This window comes from Lepidochelys kempii, chromosome 11 (genome assembly GCF_965140285.1).
Source record: "Lepidochelys kempii isolate rLepKem1 chromosome 11, rLepKem1.hap1, whole genome shotgun sequence".
In the NCBI taxonomy this organism is placed as follows: domain Eukaryota; kingdom Metazoa; phylum Chordata; order Testudines; family Cheloniidae; genus Lepidochelys; species Lepidochelys kempii.
Window position 1 is genome coordinate 34,085,753 of NC_136390.1, and position 21,263 is coordinate 34,107,015.

General features: G+C 42.2%; 1 protein-coding gene across 4 annotated transcripts in view; it reads left to right on the plus strand.

Annotated features, from left to right (window-relative positions):
- Positions 1-21,263, plus strand: part of SLC4A10 (solute carrier family 4 member 10) — a 272,796-nt gene that overhangs the window by 150,331 nt on the left and 101,202 nt on the right. For all 4 annotated transcript variants that reach the window (XM_073305622.1, XM_073305620.2, XM_073305621.2 and 1 more), the window contains exons 4-5: positions 5,628-5,766; positions 16,994-17,154. In XM_073305622.1, coding sequence (XP_073161723.1) covers positions 5,628-5,766; positions 16,994-17,154 — 300 coding nt within the window. The remainder of the gene's footprint in view (positions 1-5,627; positions 5,767-16,993; positions 17,155-21,263) is intronic.

Here is a 21,263-nt window from a genome sequence, read left to right on the forward strand (position 1 = left end):
CAATTGTGTGAGTAAGGCTGACAGGTTTCATTTGTTGTTTTGCTCTTTTATACTGTTATGGTCTCTAGTTATCTCTCATTTTCTCTCTCTTAATTCTTTTCCTATTTGAAGATATTTGGGTAAAAATATCTGTTTCATTTTTGTCTTCTACATAAAATCACATCAAGTCAAACCACATGAATTTTCCAACTTCCAGCTCAGCTTTGTGTCTGAAAATCAAACTATGCTCTTCATGCTTGGGACATTATCATAAATCATCACCAACAATAAAGTATGAAGAGTCAGAACATAGCAAGTAGTTTTGCTGATATATTAATGAGAAAGACAAAACACAGTTTGTTCTGCCTCACCTCTATAGGTTCTTCGCTGCTGTCCGTAAAATAGTCATGCGTTACTCAGAAGACACAGTAGCAGCAAATCAAATACAGCAGTAAGGTACCATTTTCACAGCCACTTTTCTAATAACCACACTGTAAGACAAGGGTGGGCAAACTACGGCCTGGGGGCCGCATCCAGCCCTCCAGATGTTTTAATCCGGCCCTTAAGCTCCCGTTGGGGAGCGGGGTCCGGGGCTTGCCTCCCTCCGGCACTCCAGCCAGGCAGCGGGGTCCAGGGCTTTCCCCACTCCATGCGGCTCCCGGCAGCAGTGGCACATCCCCCCTCCAGCTCCTACGCATAGGGGCAGCCAGGGGTCTCCGCATGCTGCCTCCGCCCCAAGTGCTGTCCCCGCAGCTCCCATTGGCCAGGAACCGCGGCCAATGGGAGTTGCAGGGGTGATGCCTGTGGACAGGGCAGTGCACAGGGCTGCCTGGCGGTGCCTCCGCTGCTTGAGGTAAGCGCCGCCTGGAGCCTGCACTCCTGACCTCCTCCTGTGCCCCAACCCTCTGCCCCAGCCTGGATCCCACTCCTGCCCTCCGAACCCCTCGGTCCCAGCCTGGAGCACCCTCCTGCACCCTGAACTCCTCTTTTCTGACCCCACCCCAGAGCCCGCACCCCCAGCCGGAGTCCTCACCCCCTCCTGCACCCCGACTCCCAATTTTGTGAGCATTCATGGCCCGCCATGCAATTTCCATACCCAGATGTGTCCCTTGGGCCAAAAAGTTTGCCCACCCCTGCTGTAAGGTATTGTTCTGATCTCTGATTTCCTTCCCATGTTGAATACATATATTTCTATGTATATAATACTATCAGAAATCCGGAGCTCTATGGTACAATACTGTTCATTATCACTTAACATAACCATTGTGTAAGTCAGTTCTACTGCTGGTTTCATCAAGAGAACTGGATGTTCTTGGCACTGGATGTTCTGGGATTCTCCCACAGACAATCTCTCTTGAAAAGCAGCTTGCTTTCCATGTTATTTCTCTCTAGTTACATAAAAACACACATTTATCTTTTGTCTCAAACAAATGCTTGCACTGGAAGATTAAGCCTCCCTGTTATATTTACTTTTATTCTCCAGTAGTATGTGTTAGCTATTGAACTCACTTTTTTGCTTGAGCTGATGGGATAAAAGTGGACTTGTCACTTTCTAAACTATGGTCCATGGCATCCCAATACTTGTAAATGCCAGGGAAGGACAAAGCTGGTGAATTGTAAATTTTTATAACTAGTGAACTCAAACATAAACAAACCAAAACCAAATTTTGTGTTCCTATGTCAAGGAAGAGGCAAGTACCGTTACAGTTCTGTGAATTAATTTAAGAATATAATATTTACCTGCAAAGTAGGCATTGCCCACTGGGTCCTGGCAAGATGTCAGTAGCAAACCCACTGGCACAAACTTTGAGTGCCCCTGCTGGACTTTCCTGACTCTCTAAAGCTCTGTTTAGTGAAAGAGAAAATGGTCACAAATAAATACAGGTATAACACAATGCATTTGCTGAATAATGCAGCTGACAGTTTCTGCTAACCAAAACACAGAGCTGCAAATAACTCAGAAGTACATTTAGCAGCAATTTTTGGATTCTACCATGTGCTAAACATACGTCCTCTGGAGGATTTTAATCACACTTTGTCTATATGGATTTCACAGAAATGAGCTATTTTTAGTGCTTCATTTCATTTGCTGTTTGGGACAGTACACTATACAACACAATTGTGCAGTGCAATATATGACAATTTACAGAAAATAAATTCTGCCCACTTTATATTCATGGTTACAGTAGTGAAGGGAGCTTACCACATGCAACAACAGTTTTCCACATGCAAAGGAAAAGACCTAGCCAAGTGGTAGCGGTTAGAAGCGAGGAAAACTTCAAAGAGTACTTCACAGAGTTCCCCACACATCATCTCCCCTTCCCCAGACAGCATTCAGACCCATCCCACAAAGCCCTTGGATTCCCAGGGATTGGAAATAGGTCAGGCTCATCATGCACATTTCCCCCCACTCCTATGCTCCCTGTCAGTGCAGCTCTATTGGCTTAAAGGTTGGGACTGTATCAGAGCTTCTCAAACTGGGGTGCAGGGGGTGTGGAATGTATTCTGTGTGTGGCGGGGGGGAGGGATGAGAAGCTTTAGGGGGAAAAAAGGTGCTGTGCACATTCAGAGCTGGGTGGCCGTAGATTAGCAGCTGCTGGTCGGGCGCCCAGCTACCCAAATCAGCAATCCCAAAAGGTGGTGCTACCTTCAGAGCTGGGCGCCCGACCAGCAGCCGCCGTTCTCCACTCTGCCTTCAGAGCTGGGCGCCCGACCAACAGCCGCCGTTCTCCACTCTGCCTTCAGAGCTGGCTGGCAGAAAAGCAGCAGCTGCTGACTGGGTGCCCAAAGCGGGGAGGGGAGGAGGCGTAAGCTACTGCAGACGCAAAGAAGGTGGGCACGATCAAATAAGTTTGAGAACCACTGGACTATATTCTCTTCTCTTGGGAGTCTCTTTGGGGCTGGTAGGAAAATGATGTATTAGTGGATTGCCGCCTTCCCCTGGCCCAGTTTCCCATCCACCCACCCTCAGTGGGGTTGTGATGACTTGCGTGTTGCCTTCCTGCTTACTGCTTCCTGCTCCCTCTTCCTGTTGGTTTCCTGCTTCCTAAACTCAGTGTTCTAGTTTGCATGCCTTGTGTGCACACACGTAGCACTGGGTGTGTGCAGTTACCCAGGGCCTGCTATTACATATCTGCCATTTGGACTGTTATGATTTTTGTTGAGACTTAATAGATTTGTGGTAATTACATGTTTTGATTGACCACCAACTAGCATGTCTTGCTTTGATTTCTTTATGATTTGGGATTGCTGTTCTGGGATGCATCAGAGCATCCTCCCAATAGGACCCACAGAGTTCCTAATTCTGGAGAGAGCCTTTCTCAAAGAGAGGAAGGGAGAGACCTAGGGTTGTCAGCTGTCCTATGACTTGCATTCAGCAGGGTTGCAAGGATCCCCCACAGTTTACCTTCCTGGCTCCTGCGGATTGTTAGGCAGAAGAATTGGAGGCAGCTAATCTGCCTCTCTTCTTCCACTCTCTCTCTCCCTCCTGAGGACAGCCCACATGGAACAACTAAGAGGAGGCAGAGGAGGCTGCTCCAGTGGCCTACCAGCAAGGGAGATGAGGAGGCTCAAAAGGTGTGATGGAGAATGGGAGTGTAAGATGGGGGCAGAGACTGGGACTGGAAGGATGGGCACACAATTGGGGACATGCAGGGTAGGGTCAGAGGATGGGCTGAGATGCAGAATAGGAAGGCAGGGGCTGAAAGAAGAAAGAGAAAAAGATGATGAGGAGCAGGGGCAGAATGGAGGAGGTAGCTCCAGATCTTCAAAGACCCCACAAAAACCAATTCTGCACCTTTCAGTTTTCCCCTCCCCCCCCGGTCTCCCTGGCCCTGGCTCTCCCAGACTCTCCCTATCTTTCACCCTGACTTTCCTGAACTGCCCCTTGCTCCCTCAACAACTTCCACCAGCTTCTGAAAGCTAGGCTCCTGCCTCCCCCTCACACCTGCTCACACTACGTATGGGGAATTTATACCCTTAGGAAATGACAACATGTTCTCACTTGTGAAATATGTCACAAGTGTTGCTGCTCTGTTTGGTAGCTATGGCATTGGTGCCGCAAAAGTGGGTATCTCTATAGCTGAATTCAGCCTACCACACCACTGGACTCCTTCGGCACCTCTGATCAGCACTTTGTTCTCTGTGCTTTTTGGTTGAGTGCCACCTTATCAGAAAGACTAAACTTTCACAGGACGGGAGAGCAGCCTGGGAGAGCTAGTGTTGCTTAACCCCAGAATGAAGTGGTAAAGTAATGTTTCAATCAGACTGCACCCCAGGCACAGCAAGACAGGGGGGCTGAAACAATTTATATAGTGGGGGTGCTGAGAGCCATTGAACCCTTCTGCAAACCCTGCATATAATGGAAACCACTTCAAGCCAGGGGGTGTGCAGCACTCCCAGTACCCCTAGTTCCAGCACCAATGCAGCAGTGTGTCTGCTACTCCATTTCTCAGTTGACTAGCAGCATGGCTCCTGCAGTCACTCACAAAGGATTCTTGGTTGTTCTTTCAGCTGTGAAGTACATTGGCAGAAACTGTAACTATACATTTCTGGAGATATCGGATGCCATCCATAGTTGTATGATTTGAGATTTGGATTTTATTAAAAATAGATTTTAAGACTGTTACAACATTTGAACCAATAAAACTGTAGTATGCAAACATGTGCACCATGACTTAAGTCAAGTGCACTATGACTGCCTGAGTTTTCTCTCATATTTCAAAGCACCAGTCATAAGGGAAGAGCAGTCTGTCTCTGAGACAATGTAGCAGCTGATTGGGCAGTGAGGAGAAGATCATAGGGGAAAAGAAAGAAGGGAAAAGGTGGTGTGAAGGGAGGAGAGCAGGAAGAGAGGATAAGAAATGGGGAAGTCAAGAATAGATAGGAAAAAGAACTGCTGGAATGGCAGCAATTATTCTTACTATTCTAGCCCGCCTTCTGTCTGTCTGTCTCTCTCTATATGTTGTTTCTAACTATTTAGGCAGGTCCAACAGGACAATTTATATCAGTGAATAGTGAGAGATTTGAAATTCATGGAGGGTATTTTCTTTTGGGACCTATCAATAGAAGTTTAATGGAAAAAATGAATGCAGATGTAGTACCCCGACTTTGTGAACTGAGTTAAATTTGTACATTAAAAATCAGTCCACAGTAGTTAGCTTGTCTGACACTTAGCAGTACCTGTGGTTTATTTTACCCTGTTAGGCTGGGTGAGACATCATTAAATCACATTTGTAAGTATCTGTATACTTCACATTGTGAAAAAAATGTGTTTGTCTGTTTTGGATATATTTATTTAATTAGAATACAGGTAATTTAAATGGAATAAACAGATCTTAATAGTAAAGTGCTGTGTGCTCTACAGTTCATAGAGCATGAGTTAAAGCATGACTGAACTGACAAGATGTGTGATTATTTTATGTATTACAATACTTGTTTGTGAAGGTTAATTATCTGGATAAGAGACAGCTGAATAATCTCATGAAATTCCAGTCATTTGCTTACTGAAGGCATACAAATGACTGTTCTCACTAATGTAAAATCATTTTGCATTTAATCCTTGCTGAAAAAATGCACGTTAGTAATTCGGTCCAATCACAGTCCCTGCTGTCTATGTTTTTTTGATGATATTTGTGTTTCCCCCCCAGACACCCCATCACAAAGAGTACAGTTTATTCTTGGAACAGAGGATGATGATGAGGAACACATTCCTCATGACCTCTTTACTGAACTTGATGAGATTTGCTGGCGTGAAGGAGAGGATGCTGAATGGAGAGAGACAGCAAGGTAAGTATTTTCAGGAGGTGTTTTTGTCAGTAACTGATGGTCACTGAAAGTGTGGTGAGACGTTTCAAAGCTGTAGGAGGCCCAGGAATGGATTTTGGATACAAAGCTTAAACAAACAAAAAAATCATTTAAATCCTTGTATAACTAGTATTGCCACAGTATCTGTCATTCCTTAAGACCCAGATGTTTTCATCTGGATTTAACATATATAGGTCAGAATGAAAACTGAATGAAAGAACTGACGTAAACAAAAAAAATCTATTACTTACAGTAATTAAGTAGACGCTTTTATTCATATTTTAGCCCATTATTTTTATATTTAAAGTATTTTTAAACTTACACAACCAGGAACATATCCTTGAGAAATCCATGAGTTGGCCTCTTTATTAAAAGATCACAGGAGAGAGGGAATAACATTACCATAGCCAAATTAAACTTAAGATAAACTCAGATATTCATAGAGTCCAACCTTTAATGAGCAGATGCTCTGGAGACTTTGAATGTTCAATGTTAGATCATTTCACTTCTGCAGAATTAAAATGTGGAAAGAATGTCTGCCCAGATTTTTTCTCTGCTGAAAGACATTAACTGAATATCAATTACATAACTGCTTGTTTTTCTTCCTCGGGCTTCTAAGTGTGGGAGTCACTTACTATATACCTGGTTTCAATGGGGCATTACATTTCCAACAAATCTGGATTTTGGGGCTTACCATTTTTCTCCTTGGAATCTCTACACTCTCCTCCTTTAGATAACTGCCACTAATTTGTTTAGTGTTCATGGAAGGTGCCAGAGTGCCCAGAGATATCGGGCCAGATCTGTGACTTCAATATGGCCTTGGTGGATGAAATAGGCTGTAGATTTGGCTGAATTGATCAACTGAGGAATCTATCTATTGGAGGAATACCCAGGTGGTGGGGTTCCGAAGGGCCAAGAGCAGTCACTCATCCCTGTGACCTCGCTGCAATTGTGTAAGCTTGGAGGGGCAGAGAAGGACAGGTTCCTTGTTCCCTTCTCCTCCATTTTTGTGTCCACATGCAGGGGGCATCCTCAATCAGTTCATATGCTTTTTTCCATGGACTACAGTAGATTACACCACAAAATTGATGTTCTGTGGGTCCTAAAATATTCATATTCACAGTCAAAGAAAGAAAATATAATTTATCTTTTTTTTCAAAAGGTCTTCATTTTACTCATGCTAATTAAAGATGGTTTATATCTTGAAGAAAAAAATCAATTCTGTTTATAGTTACAGAATTTTTCAGCAGGGAAGTGGAATAGGAATGTCTTCTGGGAAGCATTACAGAAGTATGTTTCTTAGAAATTATTCTGATTTTAATTTAACATCTTATAATCAAGACAGAATTCCAAATAAATAGCTGAAATAAAAGAAACATCCATTTAATTTGATCTATCATATGTCTATTTTAATTGTCCTCCTTCCTCTTCACAGTAGATAAGAAAGCACGTTTTGTATTGTACATACTGTGACGGGGCAAGGCCGGATGGCTATAGAAAAGTAGTGGGAGATAGATATATTAGCTCCAGGCTAAACAAATCCCTGGTACCAGGTTAAGTGAAATGGAAGCTGCTCCAGGTCAATTAAGACACCTGGGGCCAATTAAGAACTTTCCAGAAGGCAGGGAGAATGCTAGGTTGATTAGGACACCTGAAGCCAATCAGGGACTGGCTGAAACTAGTTAAAAGCTTCCCAGTCAGTCAGGTGGGTGTGCATGTCAGGAGCTGTGGAAGGAAGTTATGCTGTTGGAGAGGCTGAGTAGTACACACCATATCAGGCAGAAGGAAGGAGGCCCTGAGATAAGGGTGAAGTGGAGCTTGAGAAAGTGAGGGCTGCTGTGGGGGAAGTAGCCCAGGGAATTGTACACGTCATGTTCCTAAAAGGTCAGCTACCATAGCTGATACTATCAGGGTCCCTGGGCTGGAGCCCGGAGTAGAGGGTGGGCCTGGGCTCCCCCCCTACCTTTGCCCCCTGATTAATCACTGAGACTGGGAGACAACAGAGACTGTGCAAAGAAGGATAACTTCTCCTCCCCTCCCTTGCTGGCTTATGATGAAAATGGCTCAGTAGACTGTGACCCTTGTCTCTAGAGAAAGAAGGGTTACATGGAGGGTCACAGTGAGCCTCTGAGGCTAGCGAAATCCGCCAGGAAACACGGGACCCATGGAGGCAAGGACAGGGCTTTGTCACAATACACACTAGTAAACTAATAAGTGTAATGAAGTGGAGTAGGTATTACATATTACTGAATACATCACTAATTCTGGAACAATAGGCTTTTAGAGTAAATCCTTGATCCAGCATTCAGTTCCAGTAAGTAAGCTCTGTTCTGGAGACAACTGTAGTTGTAGTAGTAAAATTAATATATAGAGCACTTTTCACCAGCTGATCTCAAAGTGCTTTGCAAAGGAAGTCAGTATTGTCACCCCCATTTTACAGATGGGGAATCAGTCACAGAGAGAGGAAATGACTTGCCTACAGTCACCCAACAGGTCAGTGGCAGAGCCAGGAATAGAATCCAGGTCTGCCAAGTCCCAGTCCAGTCCTCTGTCCACTAGGACTTATTGCCTTGTAGGAGTCAGGAAGGGGAGGAATCCTTCCCTTCAAATCAGGGAATGCCTCTTAGCGGTTGCCGTATCTGCAGGGCTTGTGGTAGCTGTTGAAGCTCCTGCTCTCTACCTGCTCAAAGGTAAGGACTAGTGGATTTGCATAGTGGCAAATTCTCCAGTCCCTCTATTGTCTCCTCAGCTCACCCTCAACCCCCTGAATACTGGGCATAGCTAAGCTCCAAAGAACACAGCTCCATGGCATGCAAAGGGCATATGGTACGAATGATGTGAGAAGCCCCAGGGACGTGCTGCTTCCTCACTCTTGCAAAAGCAAAATTCCATTAGTTTCACTGTGATTAGGGACTTCTGTGGCTGTAGAGATGGGGCGTTAGGTGGTGGTCAAGATTTCCCTTCGTAATATTGCCACAAAGGAATGGCATAAGAATGCCAGTGTTTCTGATGGATTTTGTGACTCTGGTGTTAATGTAATTGTTTTAGAATATCTTCTTTTATAAACATGAGTTACTGTGTATTTATTGTTTGCATGTTACCATCAGTGTGCTAGGTACTTTACAGAGCAGCTAACAGAGTTATTGTGTAATCAATAGCCAGAAAAGGAATACCAAGAGCCCAGTCCAGCTCCCATCAAATTCCACGGCAGTTTCGCTGTTGACCTTAATGAGCACAGAACAAGGCATCAAATAGTTACATATGCATTTTACCAGGAGGAGGTGTGGTGAATCTCTGGTGCAATATGTCTGGACTCTTCTGCAATTCCATTTGATGGAGCCTGCATGCACAGTCATTATTCTGGAACCTTTTATAAATGTTGTGTGCAAGCGGTGTAAGATTCATTGAGACATTTGCTGCTCAGTTAGCCAAAATGGTAGCAGCTATTGAAGAGGAGTGTGGATAAGATTTGGCTGAAACTCAATATCTCTGGGAAGAACAGAACAGATTTATCTAAACAGAGGGAAAGGAGTTAGCAAGCTGCTGTGGAGGATTTAAAGTGGCAAAGGCTCAGTTGTGTTGTCTCAAAGGCAGATTCCAATCCTAATGAGCCCATCAATACAATATTATTCATACACAACGTTTTTTATGGTTAATAATGGTTTGGTATACTAACCATTTAACTATATTATTAAACATAAATAATTGGATTATTTCTTTTTTGTAACAGACCACATTGCAACAATAATTATGTGCTATTATTTAGAAATCAAACATATACAGGAATTAAAACATCATAAAGTAATCAGAACATTTGTGAACATTTGGTGAAAGCAGGAATCTCTTGTGTCAGCCCTAAAGTGATCCATTTTGCCCCTTTAATGATGATAAAGAAGCAGAAATGTATCCTTTTGGTAAATGACATTCAATGTTACTAATAGAATAATTTGCACAGATGACTTGGCTGTACTATTGTGTACAGAATGCTTGATTTATAGTTGCTGTCCTATAAAAGTACTTAGTGCACCTGTGACCCACAGACCTCCTGGATGTGGTGTCCTCTCTAGTAGCATCGAAACCACTTAAAGATTAATGAGTCTGCTATAGCTTTAGCTAATAGTCATATGGCTTTTAGCTCATGCAGTAGTGGCTCATGCATTTAGCTTCAGAGGTCCCAGGTTTGATCCCACCCACTGGGGTCTGTCGGTGTTACAAGTGGGGGTTCGTCCAGGATATCAACTGAGAAGTCTCTGAAGGTCGGGATACGCTTCCTCAGCTAGGGGAAGTATGTAACCCACACACCTCCCGGATGTGGTATTTTATGCCTTTTAATGGCACCAAGACCACTTAGACATTAATGAGTCTGCTACAGCCTTAGCTAAGGGCCATGTGGCTTTTGGCTCATGCACTAAGGTTCAGAGGTCCCAGGTTGAACCAGTCTTTTGCATTGCTGAGTGGGACAGTGGTTTAGATTTCCCATGGTTGGGAAATTTGGGTGATTATCTGAGCCTTATTCAGATCTCTTTAGTCTGCCTATTTGTAGTTGAAATCTCAGGAGAACGTCCTTTCCCATGAAAGCACTTCTGCTTCTGGAACTGACCAGAATATGGTAAACCAGTGTGGTAAGAAGTTAACCAAACTTTTTAGATCTTCAGAAGAGATTTAGCTTAATTTTTGATGAAAATTATGATCTCTGTTATATTCAAATCCATTTTCCCATCCATAGTTTTGAGAGATGGGTAGCTAACAGGTGCATTGGTTATGACACGAATGCCAAGCGATAATCGCTGGTAGGGCAAAATAAAAACCCACTTTCTGCAAATGGTCTACACTTCCTTTCAAAGACATGAGGTCACACAACTTGTCTCTCTTTGTCACTTCTGGTTTGTCTCTAAGCAGTTTATTTACTTTGGTTCATTTTCAAATTAACATTGGCAAAAGTTCATGCTGAAACAGGTATAATATGTAGGATTATGATGCCTGTGCTAGTCAGGCAGATTGCAAGTGAATGAATGCTTGGGGAGACACAGCAAGCTCTGAAACAGATATTACTGGACCCCATAAGCCTGATATTTTGCACTAAAAAGTTATGGCAAAGAATACTACAAAGTGTTCATATGCTCTATTTCATGTTATACTATGTACAAAATACCCGATACATTTAAAAAACAGTGATAGTTTTTTTTAAAAAATTGGACAGTCCTGTTTAACCCTTTGGTTCTATAACAGAATGTCACCATTGGAGAAACTCTTGAAGTATTTTATTTTATCAGTCAATGACCTGTAGGAGAGGTCATACATTTCTTCCCCCACCCACCTCCCACAGCTAAAGAAAGTGTCAAGCTGCAAAAACTGAGCGTGGATTTTGAACACTCCAAAATCTGTATTTCTGTTTTTATTTAGCCCACTATAAAAGAATGGGAAAACTTGGATCCAGGCCTGGGTTAGGATTTCTAAACCTTTTATGTTCCTGAAGTTTGGCGATAAAGTCAGGGGCTTGATAAAGACCCAACTCTGGATTATTATCCACCCTTTTCCTTTTTTTTAAAAAAAAAACCCACCAGATACATTTGCATAAAGATTAGGTCTTTCTTCCTTTTAGAGTTTCTGTTACTGATGCTTATTCCTTGTTTTAAGTAATAATCTCCCGACATGGTTAACAAGTATCACATGAGGTAGTGTATCCAACTCAAAATATAGAGAAGAAAATCAATTCAGGAAGCATTTCTTAGAAGAGATGGGACACTCCACTCAGAGAATGGCATCAGCAGTGTTGTGCTACTGTAACATGCATCAGAACCATTAACTAGTAGTGCAAGATGAAATCTTAAGAAATAAAGATCATGTTTTCATACAAATATTTTTAGTACTAAAAACAGATTGACTTGGATACGATCACTGACATATATGGAAAACTGCTGAAAAACCAGACACATAGGATAATGACACAATGGTAAATGACACAGGGGTGAACAGTGAGATGGCAAAATTTGGAGATGATACAACATTACTAAAGATAGTTAAGACACAGGCAGACTGAGAAGAGCTACAAAAGGATCTCTCAAAAGTGGGTGACTGGGCAACAAAATGGCAGATGAAATTTAATGTTGATAAATGCAAAGTAATGCACATTGGAAAGCATAATCCCAACTGTACATATAAAATGATGGGATCTAAATTAGCTGTTCCCACCCAAGAAAGAGCTCTTGGAGTCATTGTGGATAGTTCTCTGAAAACATCCACTCAATGTGCAGTGGCAGTCAAAAAACCAAACAGAATGCTGGGAATAATTAAGAAAGGAGTAGATAATAGGACAGAAAATACCATGTTGCCTCTATATAAATCCATGGTATGCCCACATCTTGAGTAGTGTGTGCAGATGTGGCTGGCCCATCTCAAAAACAATATATTGGAATGGGAAAAGGTTCAGAAAAGGGCAACAAAAATTATTAGGGGTATGGAATAGCTTCCGTATGAGGAGAGATTAATAAGACTGGGGCTTTTCAGCTTGGAAAAGAGATGGCTAAGGGGAGATATGATTGAGGTCTATAAAATCATGACTGGTGTAGAGAAAGTAGATAAGGAAGTGTTATTTACTAATTCTCATAACACAAGGACTAGGGGTTCACCAAATGAAATTAATAGGCAGCAGGTTTGAAACAAATAAAAGGAAGTATTTCTTCACACAACACACAGTCAACCTGTGGAACTTCTTGCCAGAGGATGTTGTGAAGGCCAAGACCATAACAGGGTTAAAAAAAGAACTAGATAAATTAATGGAGGATGAGTCCATCAATGGCTATTAGCCAGGATGGGCAGGGATGGTGTCCCTAGCCTCTGTTTGCCAGAAGCTGGGAATGAGCGACAGGGGATGGGTCACTTGATGATTACCTGTTCTGTTCATTCCCTCTGGGCACCTGGCACTGGCCACTGTCGGAAGATGGGCAAGATGGACCTTTGGTCTGACCCAATAGGGCTGTTCTTATGTTCTTAAATAAACCACCCAAAATGCAAATATCCAGGAAGAAGAATCCTGGAAAGCAGTAATGTTAAAAGTGTCTTGGACAACAGATTAGAATGAGTGTCTGATGTAATAGGGCAGCAAACGCAGAGGCACCACTTCATTGAGTAGAGGTAAAAGTCTCTTCTGATATAGTTCTGGTGTGACTGGGCCTAGGCTATTGAGTTTATTTCTGGATACATCATTACAGAGAGATACTGATTTACAAAAGAAGATTCTAAGAGATAGGAGATATAAGAAATATTTTTGATGCCATTATATAACGAGAAGGACCAACGCAAAATGCAGATCTTCCTAAACTGCAGACTAGTTATAAAAGAGACAAAGGGCAAACTAGTTTTCATGAGATACTCTGAAAGCAAAAGACACCAGGCAGAATGTGATTGAACATGCGGTATAGAATGCTAAATCTGATCTCAAATATGTTATGAAGAGTTTCGCCAATCCCAGGGAATATGGAATATTACAGTTTTCACATAAAGTTTTACCACATCATATGATTTTTTCTGACAGTGTTTGATTCAATTGGTGTAATTTTGTGTGGGAAAAGTACACTTGTTTGAAAACCATTGCTTTGGACTCATCTAGAAAAGCAATAATTGCAAGTTGAAAATGAAATCTTAACACAATATTCTGTTGTGAAACAGAATGTCAACTGTACCTTGATATAATCATGTGCGACCAATCGCTAACTGTAAAATCATAGAATCCATCAAATTTATAATGACAAACAATAGTTAATATTGGCATTTTAGTGTTTGGGTTGTTTGGTTCTAAGTCACCAAGCCTGTTTTATCAAGTCAATGTTCATTATAGAGAACACCAAATACTACCCATCTACCCATTCCTTAATCAGAAAACATAGAAAGCTGAATAGCCCAGGGCATACTTAGGAGAAATGTGCCAAAGAGTGTACTCAATTTACGTCATGTTCTGTGTGTATGCTGTTTTTGTTTCATGTCCTATGCAGGCCTTAAGGGAGTTTGGCATTTAATTTTGAAAAGGTGTCTCAGAAGACCAAAAGCCTGGAATACTATAGATGCCTGTGGGTTGTGTCTCAGAAAATAGTATATTGATCCTTAGGTACAGAAAAAATCAGTAGAAAACCACCACCTCATGGCTGGTATCATATGAAGATTAACATTGCCTAGGGCACTCACGAGAAAGTGTTGGGTGATCAAAGATAGGCAATGAAGCAGAATAGTTTGCATTCAATTTCCACGTTATGATTAAACCACTACCTCTGCAACTATAATTGCAAATGTTATCATTTTTATGGCCTCTTGAACAGAAATAAATCTTTTCAGCCCCTTTCCTCTATCCTCATTAGACATTTAATTTTAAAAGTATCCCCCCAATTTAACTGAGTGTTGAAGGAAACACTCAGGTACACTTACTCCAAAACATAGTATCTTGGCTTCAAATAGTGTTTCTACAAGTGAAGCACTAGCTAGCAGGAGTAGCTAATTAACTTCAGGTTCCCCCAAGATTGTGTCAGAAGCTTAACTGATGAGACCTGAAACACAAAACAGGCAGTTTCATTTTCTGAATAACTTCTGTGTGTGAAATTCAGCCATCTACAGAGCATCAGTCCAAGACTCATGAAACATTCAAGTGATTACAGGTTTAAGTGGGAATTAAATAAGACATAGACCCTGGATTAGCCCCATCGACATAAGGATGAATTTCACGCACAGAAGGTATTTTGAAAATGAAATTAAATAGCCTGTTTCCTTTTTCAGGTTTTATTCCATTAAACTTCAGAACCAATCTCCCTTCGTAGTGTTGCAGTGGAATATACTAATGCAAACACTTGAGAACTGCATGCTTTGTTAATCTCACCTCAGTCAGGAGTCAAGTGATAGCACAGGGAATCCTGACACCAAAAACTAGTTTTGTTTGGTTAAAGGAAGGCTTTACATAATAACTTTTTCATGGCACAAGAAACTCTTAAAACATTTTAGGGTGGTTGGTCCTCACAAAGAATTTATATTGCAAAGAGCGGTCTTCTTTTGGAAGAGGTGCAGCAAGGATTTGCCTCTCGCACTCTCCTCCTTCCCCACTCCTCAGTTTGAACTCTGTTATGTCTATATACAAGGTGTAAGGTAGTGGGGAAATAGGACTCTTATTTATAAGACTAATGACAAAATAGAATGTCATATAGTACGGAGAGAGTTTGGGTCATATTTTCTTCTGGTGTCACTCCACTGAAGTAATTACAGTGAAACCAGCAGAGAATTTGGCTGTTTATATATATTAAAAAAATGCGGATGTGCAATTCAAATTTTCATTAGATGGCTAACAGAGTGTTTTGGGGAGAGATAGTGTAGCAGTCTAGGACTTTTTTTCCCCTAAAGTGTTTACTAGTTTCTTGTCTCTTGTCCAGACTTTCTTCTTATACGCAGAGCTGGTAGTGTTGGCTAATACTTTCCATATTTTCAGTTTCTTATAACTTTCCCAAACTCTAACCATTCTGGCTGAAATTTCCCATACTAGGTGTCTGCCTCAGGCTGAATTTTGTTTGAAAAGTTTCAGCTATAATAGTTCAGGTGCTCTCAAGAATGAAATTAGAGGAAACATTTTTGCCCATGTTAAAAAATTCTTAGTCATTTCATTGAGAAGGTCTGGTACCTCTGTTCTTTTGAGCAAAGTAGTTTAAATTTGGCTGGGGGACACTTTTTGTGCCAGAGATGTAAGTTTTGCTGTCCATGTGGAAATCCACTCAAATTTGGCCAAGTTTTAAGCCTTTGGAAAATCCCACTTTGCATATGCTCAGTAGAGACTTGTTAAAGTTTAGAAGTTAAGTTCTGTGACTATTTCCTCTATACTTGGCATGGTCCAGCCTGAAGGTGCAGCGGGCTGAGCAGGACTTTCTCTGCAAATGCTGCTATTGGCTGATGTGAGCCACTGTGACAAAGTATACTGTAACTGTATGCAGGGAGACTGTTTCCTGTGCTTTGCTGGTGACCAGGCAGCATAGAGGAGAAAGAGGGAGTGACTTGACTGGAATGTAGCGGGGGAAGCGTGAGGAGTGAGGTGTGGGGAGGGCATGGAGGGAGGAGACGAATGGATTACAAGATCTGGGATGCGGTGGTCAGTGGAGGTGGGGAGTGGGACAGGAGTTGGATAGGAGCAGAGGGAGAGGAGGAGTTTGGAGGGGCATATAGGTGCAGAGGGAGACTAGAGCAGGAGCCAGGGAATGGAGATGTGAAGGACCAGAGAGGGACTGAGGCATGAGTTGGGGGAGTTGGACAGCAGAAGAAAGAGAGGGGGCAGGAGCCAAGGCATTGGGTGATGGATAGAACCAGAGGTGGTGGAGGGCAGGACCTGGGAGAGTTGGATAGGAGAAGAGGGTGGAAGGTAGGAGCCTGGGATGGGGTTGGATAGGAGCAAAGTGGGTAGTAGATAGGAACAGGGGGAGAGGGAGCAGGAGCTGTCTGTGTATGTGTAGGGGGATGGGATGATGTATAGGAACAAAGTGGGGCTGGGGCAGGACAGACAGGAATGGGGGGCAGAGGCAGGTTTGGCAGGGGGACATGGGCAGAAGAGTATATAACCACTAGAGCATGAACTGTTCCAAAACTTGAAAATGAACCCAGAAGTCCTGAGTCCCTACATTCTTCTGCTGCCAGAAAATAGTCGTGAATCCACTGACAAAGCATATGTCTCATCCCTCTCTTGTGCCTGGGCTATGTAGAGTATAACAGCCTACTATTGCTACCAGTTACTTCATTAGCTCAACTAGCGGAGATCTGTTCTGTTGACTGTTAGTATCGCTCTGCATGATGGAATTTCTGGGTTTTTTTTTTTAGTTTACTTTTTTCAAGGATTTATATTGATTCTGTAGCAGTTCTTTACCACTACACATTCCCAGAGTTTATCAATGATTCTGACACACAAAGCAGTTTTAGCCATGATAGGTCATTATCCAAAGTTGCACAAAACAAAACATGTTATGTTATTTTTTATCTGCTTTCCCCTTCAACTCTCAGGATGAAATAAATGTTCAACAAATGGTATGGGACAAAATTTCTGGGGGGGGAGGGAATGTTCTCATGTTTCCTGCAAACAACAGAGAGTAAAATAAAACCAAACAAAATATTTGATAGGTTCCATTGAATATGCATGAAAATAATTCACTTTTCATTTCCTATATATAAAGGCTTACTAAGCTGTTTGTTTGCATAGATGGTTGAAGTTTGAAGAAGATGTAGAGGATGGTGGAGAGCGATGGAGCAAACCATACGTTGCCACTCTGTCACTTCATAGCTTGTTTGAGTTGAGAAGTTGTATCCTGAATGGTACAGTTCTACTGGACATGAGAGCTAATTCTTTAGAAGAAATTGCAGGTATACTGATGTTTTATACCAATAACCTATCATGATAAATATTAATGTTGGAAACTAAAGTATGTATCACTTATCAGAGAGCTTTTGCATAAAAATCAGCTGTATGTAGAAACATTTTCTATAAATATTTTACATGTATAAAAATATCTAAAATTGGAGTTGAGCAGTATTGTAGTAAGATATTTTATAGCTAACTTTGCATAAGTTGTAGGTGTTTAATCAGAGTGGATGTGTTCTCTACTCCACTTCTGCCACCACACATTCAAAATGATATATGTACTAAGTTCCACAAATTAAAGCCATTTTTGAGATGGCTGATCACAAACAGACAAATCATCTTAAACATTCCTTAAAGCATCAACAGTTTTCCACCATGCTGAAATAACACACAACCAGCTGAATGGGCTCTTTCCCAAATTTACAAATATGCATCTTTGGTTTGAGAACAAGATAGAGACATTTCAGCTGGTAGTGTATATTTTCTAGGAAGTTGTAGATACCTTAGAATGAAAGTGGCTTTTTTAATTATATGAATGTTGCTCCCATCATTGTATAGGAAACATCTGTAGGATGCAAAGTGTCCTGGCACCTGCTCAATGGTATAATGTTTATGTGCAGCCTCACAGGAAACATTTCAGATTATAGGCCTTTAACCCAATTCTCACTGTGTTGATGCTCTTCATGGGGAGATACAGTCACAACTCTCATAACAGCTTTAGGGAGTTTCATTTACGATTCCCTTCTGTACTGCTAGGAAAATTCAGCCCTCTGTAACTTCATAACTACATACCTAGTACATGAGCATGCTGAACTGGGTAAGGAGGGAATGGACTGGGAAGAAACGCAGAAATTGTACAATTCACATAAGTTTCACTTGGGGGGAAAGAGGAGAAAATTGAAGTTTTTTGAGTTTGAAAGACCACATTTTCTACAAGTCAGGGCAATCCTAGATTGAATTTACTCGGGGGGTAATTATGTAATAGCAGGGGATCACAGTGGAAAACTAAAATATTCAAAAAATGTCAGATGTTTGTGAGTAGACAATAAAAGGCTAGGGACAATAGGTTTAGAACAGAAGGACCCAAGAATGGCCATGAAATATGTTGAGATTCGGAGTTTCCCCCCTAACTCAATCCCTTGATGCTTGGGCTGGCAGAGGTTGGAACATCATGGAGAAAGCACGATCATCTTTTGGAGCACTTCTTGTCATGTTTGTGTGATTCCATCTGGCTGATGCTTGGAGCAGAGGAATCTGCAAGATAGAATCATTGAAATTATACAGATCCAGAAGTCCATCATCTTGCCACTGAAAAATTAAATAACTGCTAAAATATTCAGCAGTTATCAGCCAGAAATGTGTACCTGTGACAGTTCTTGGGTTACCCAGGAGTCAGGACTCTGGGTCTCCTTGTTGCCTTCTGGCACTGCCAGCATTCTTCTTTGGGCTAATGCCAGACCTTCCTTCACCAGGCAAGTTAACAAACCCCAAACTCTTTTGAATCATTTCCCTGTGATATCCAGCCCCTGACATTGGCTCCTCACAGAATTTCCAGAGCCAAAGGTGCAGTATGCTCCAGTTCACCAGTTGTACCTTAAACCACTGCTCCTGTAACCCACACAGCATTTGTGAGCACTTATAGTAAAGCAAAAGAAGGTTTATTTAAGAAAGAATAAAGATTTAATTAGAAACAAGAGAGTGATGGAAACAATTAGTTGCAATAAAGAACAAAATCATAAAATCAAACCTGGGTCTACACTTATCAATATTTCCTATCCAGTAAAGTAGATTCCCCCCAAACCTCCAAAGCTCAGTTTATTGCAGAGCTGGCTGGTTTCTCAAGAATCAGGACCCAAATGTTCATGAAAGCATCCCCTCACGTGGCATTGAGAGTCTTGACAAGTGAAGAGATTTCTGTAGATACTTTACATGTTACTCTTATGTGTAAATATCCAGTTAGACATGTGTTTGGTGTAGTGAGTTTGTCATATCTGAGGTGAGAGTTGCTTGCAAAGAACAGGGGGCCCATTGCCAAGGAGTCTCTGTATTACACAACCATCTCCCACCTCCATTTCCCTCAAAGACTATGCATTTCATCCTACTTCAGAGGTGAGAGTCAGGTACAGGGAGAAGGAATGGAGGGTTTCAGGCCCTCAAAAGAGAAAAATTAGAGACACAAAACACCCATTATGAGAACATTTACAGCAAAAGAATAGTGTAAAAAATTATGAGAGCTTAAAACTTACATTAATTTACTTGAGAGTTCAAAATGGGAGATGGTACCTGTAAGCAGGGTCTGAATGAATGCTTCCCTGACAGCTAGCTGGGAGGGAAGAGACTATGGGTGTGTTTATTTAAATACAGTTTACTCCTGCTGTTTACATATTCATCATTTACAGCTGTGTCAAAGGATCAACTTTGGCTGGTGTTGGGTACAAATGACCTTAGTACTGAATGCAGGGGTAGTGAAATATGGTTACCAATGTTGTAATTATTGTGGGAATACAGGAAAGTAGGACAGTGCTTAACCTGTCCCATATGAGGGGAGGCACCCTCAGTTGAAAGAACCTCATTAAGCAGGGGCTTGAATGTCAGAGTTCTGTGAAAGTAAAGGGGTGGAGGGAAAGACAGAAGTCCTGGTGTTCTGGCCAGGAGGCTGCACAACTCCCCTCTCCCACCCCCGAGGTGTCCTCTTTAGACTGGCTTAACCTGTTCTTCCTCCCTATTCAAAGAATAGAGCTAAATAGGCTTCATTAGGAGCCTCTTTTGTTATTTTAATTGCTCAGTCAGAGTTGAAACCAGTTGTGTGGTAGGACTGTGTTTCTACCCTGCCTGCGAAGAGCCAAAATCACTTGAGATGGGGCAGTGTTTCTGCCCAGCCTGCAAAAGAGCTGAAAATGACTGAGAGACTGATGTGCAGTGGTCACAGCAGAATGTGACTGACAGTCAGCTGGCGAATGAGTGACCAGCAGGGAAGCAGCAGAGAGGCGCAATGAATGGCCAGCAGGCTGGCGGCGGAGAGGCGTGCGTGGCGAGAGCAGTGAGCAGGTGGCCAGTGAGCAGCCAGCTGAGCGAGTAAGATGCCTCTTTACCCCCAACCCAGGATAGGAGGTGATCTCTGCAGATGCACCTCTGAACTCTAGGTCTGCACTGACCAAGGACAGCAACAGTGAGTGGGGTGCAGAGAAGGGTCGGGCATATGAAAGGGATTTTTGGGTTGCTGGACTTAAGCACCTGAGGGGAAAAGGGCACTGCCCAACCTACCTGGACGTGGATCTTTTACTCATGGTTTATGTTTATGAACCCTGTTTACACTGTTTTCCCAAATTAGCTCAGAGTTACTTCCCTCCTTTTATTAAAAGTTTCTTTTCTATGCTTGGACTCTGTGCTTGCAAGTGGGGAAGTATTGCCTCTGAGGCTCACAGGGGTGGTGTGTAATTTTCCCAGGTTACTGGGTGGGGGCTCAAGCTGGTTCTGTGTTGATCGTTGGAAAGGAACCTCTAGCTATTGAACCCGGCCCTGGTTGCTGCTGACTCCACCTGGGGGAAGGGTTACATACCTTTTGTTTGATATAAAGGTAGAAAAGTAACAGTGAGGAAACTTTGCCTCACACACCAGAAGAGAGTTTAAAGGAATTGGATTTACATACAGCGAGTAACGTATTTAAGGTCAGATAAGCTTCATCATAGTAATCTGAATGAGGCAACAGGGGAGATGTTGCACATAGGGTCAGCTCTTACAGAGACATTAAAGTTGGTTGGGATAGGTGTGGCTGCTCCCCACAGCAGGCACCCTTCTCAAACTTGTGTGTCAAAGTGGTGCGAGATATTGTAAACCCAGTCTACAGTATCTTACCCCTTCAGTGATAAGGATCCCATTCTTCCAGGGGCTGAATAAGAATGTCAGGATTTGGCTTAATAATGATAAAAGATGGATGTGAGGGATTGAAGTGAGACTGGCAGTTTGCTAGGACAAAGGGGTAAGCCAATGTGGTGTTTTATTACTATGTATAACAAAACTTATTATTTTTTTATCAAGAGGATCACTTGCCTACCACCCAGTTTTACTGTTCTGATTGCTAGCACTATCTCACTCAGGCTGGAAAAACCCG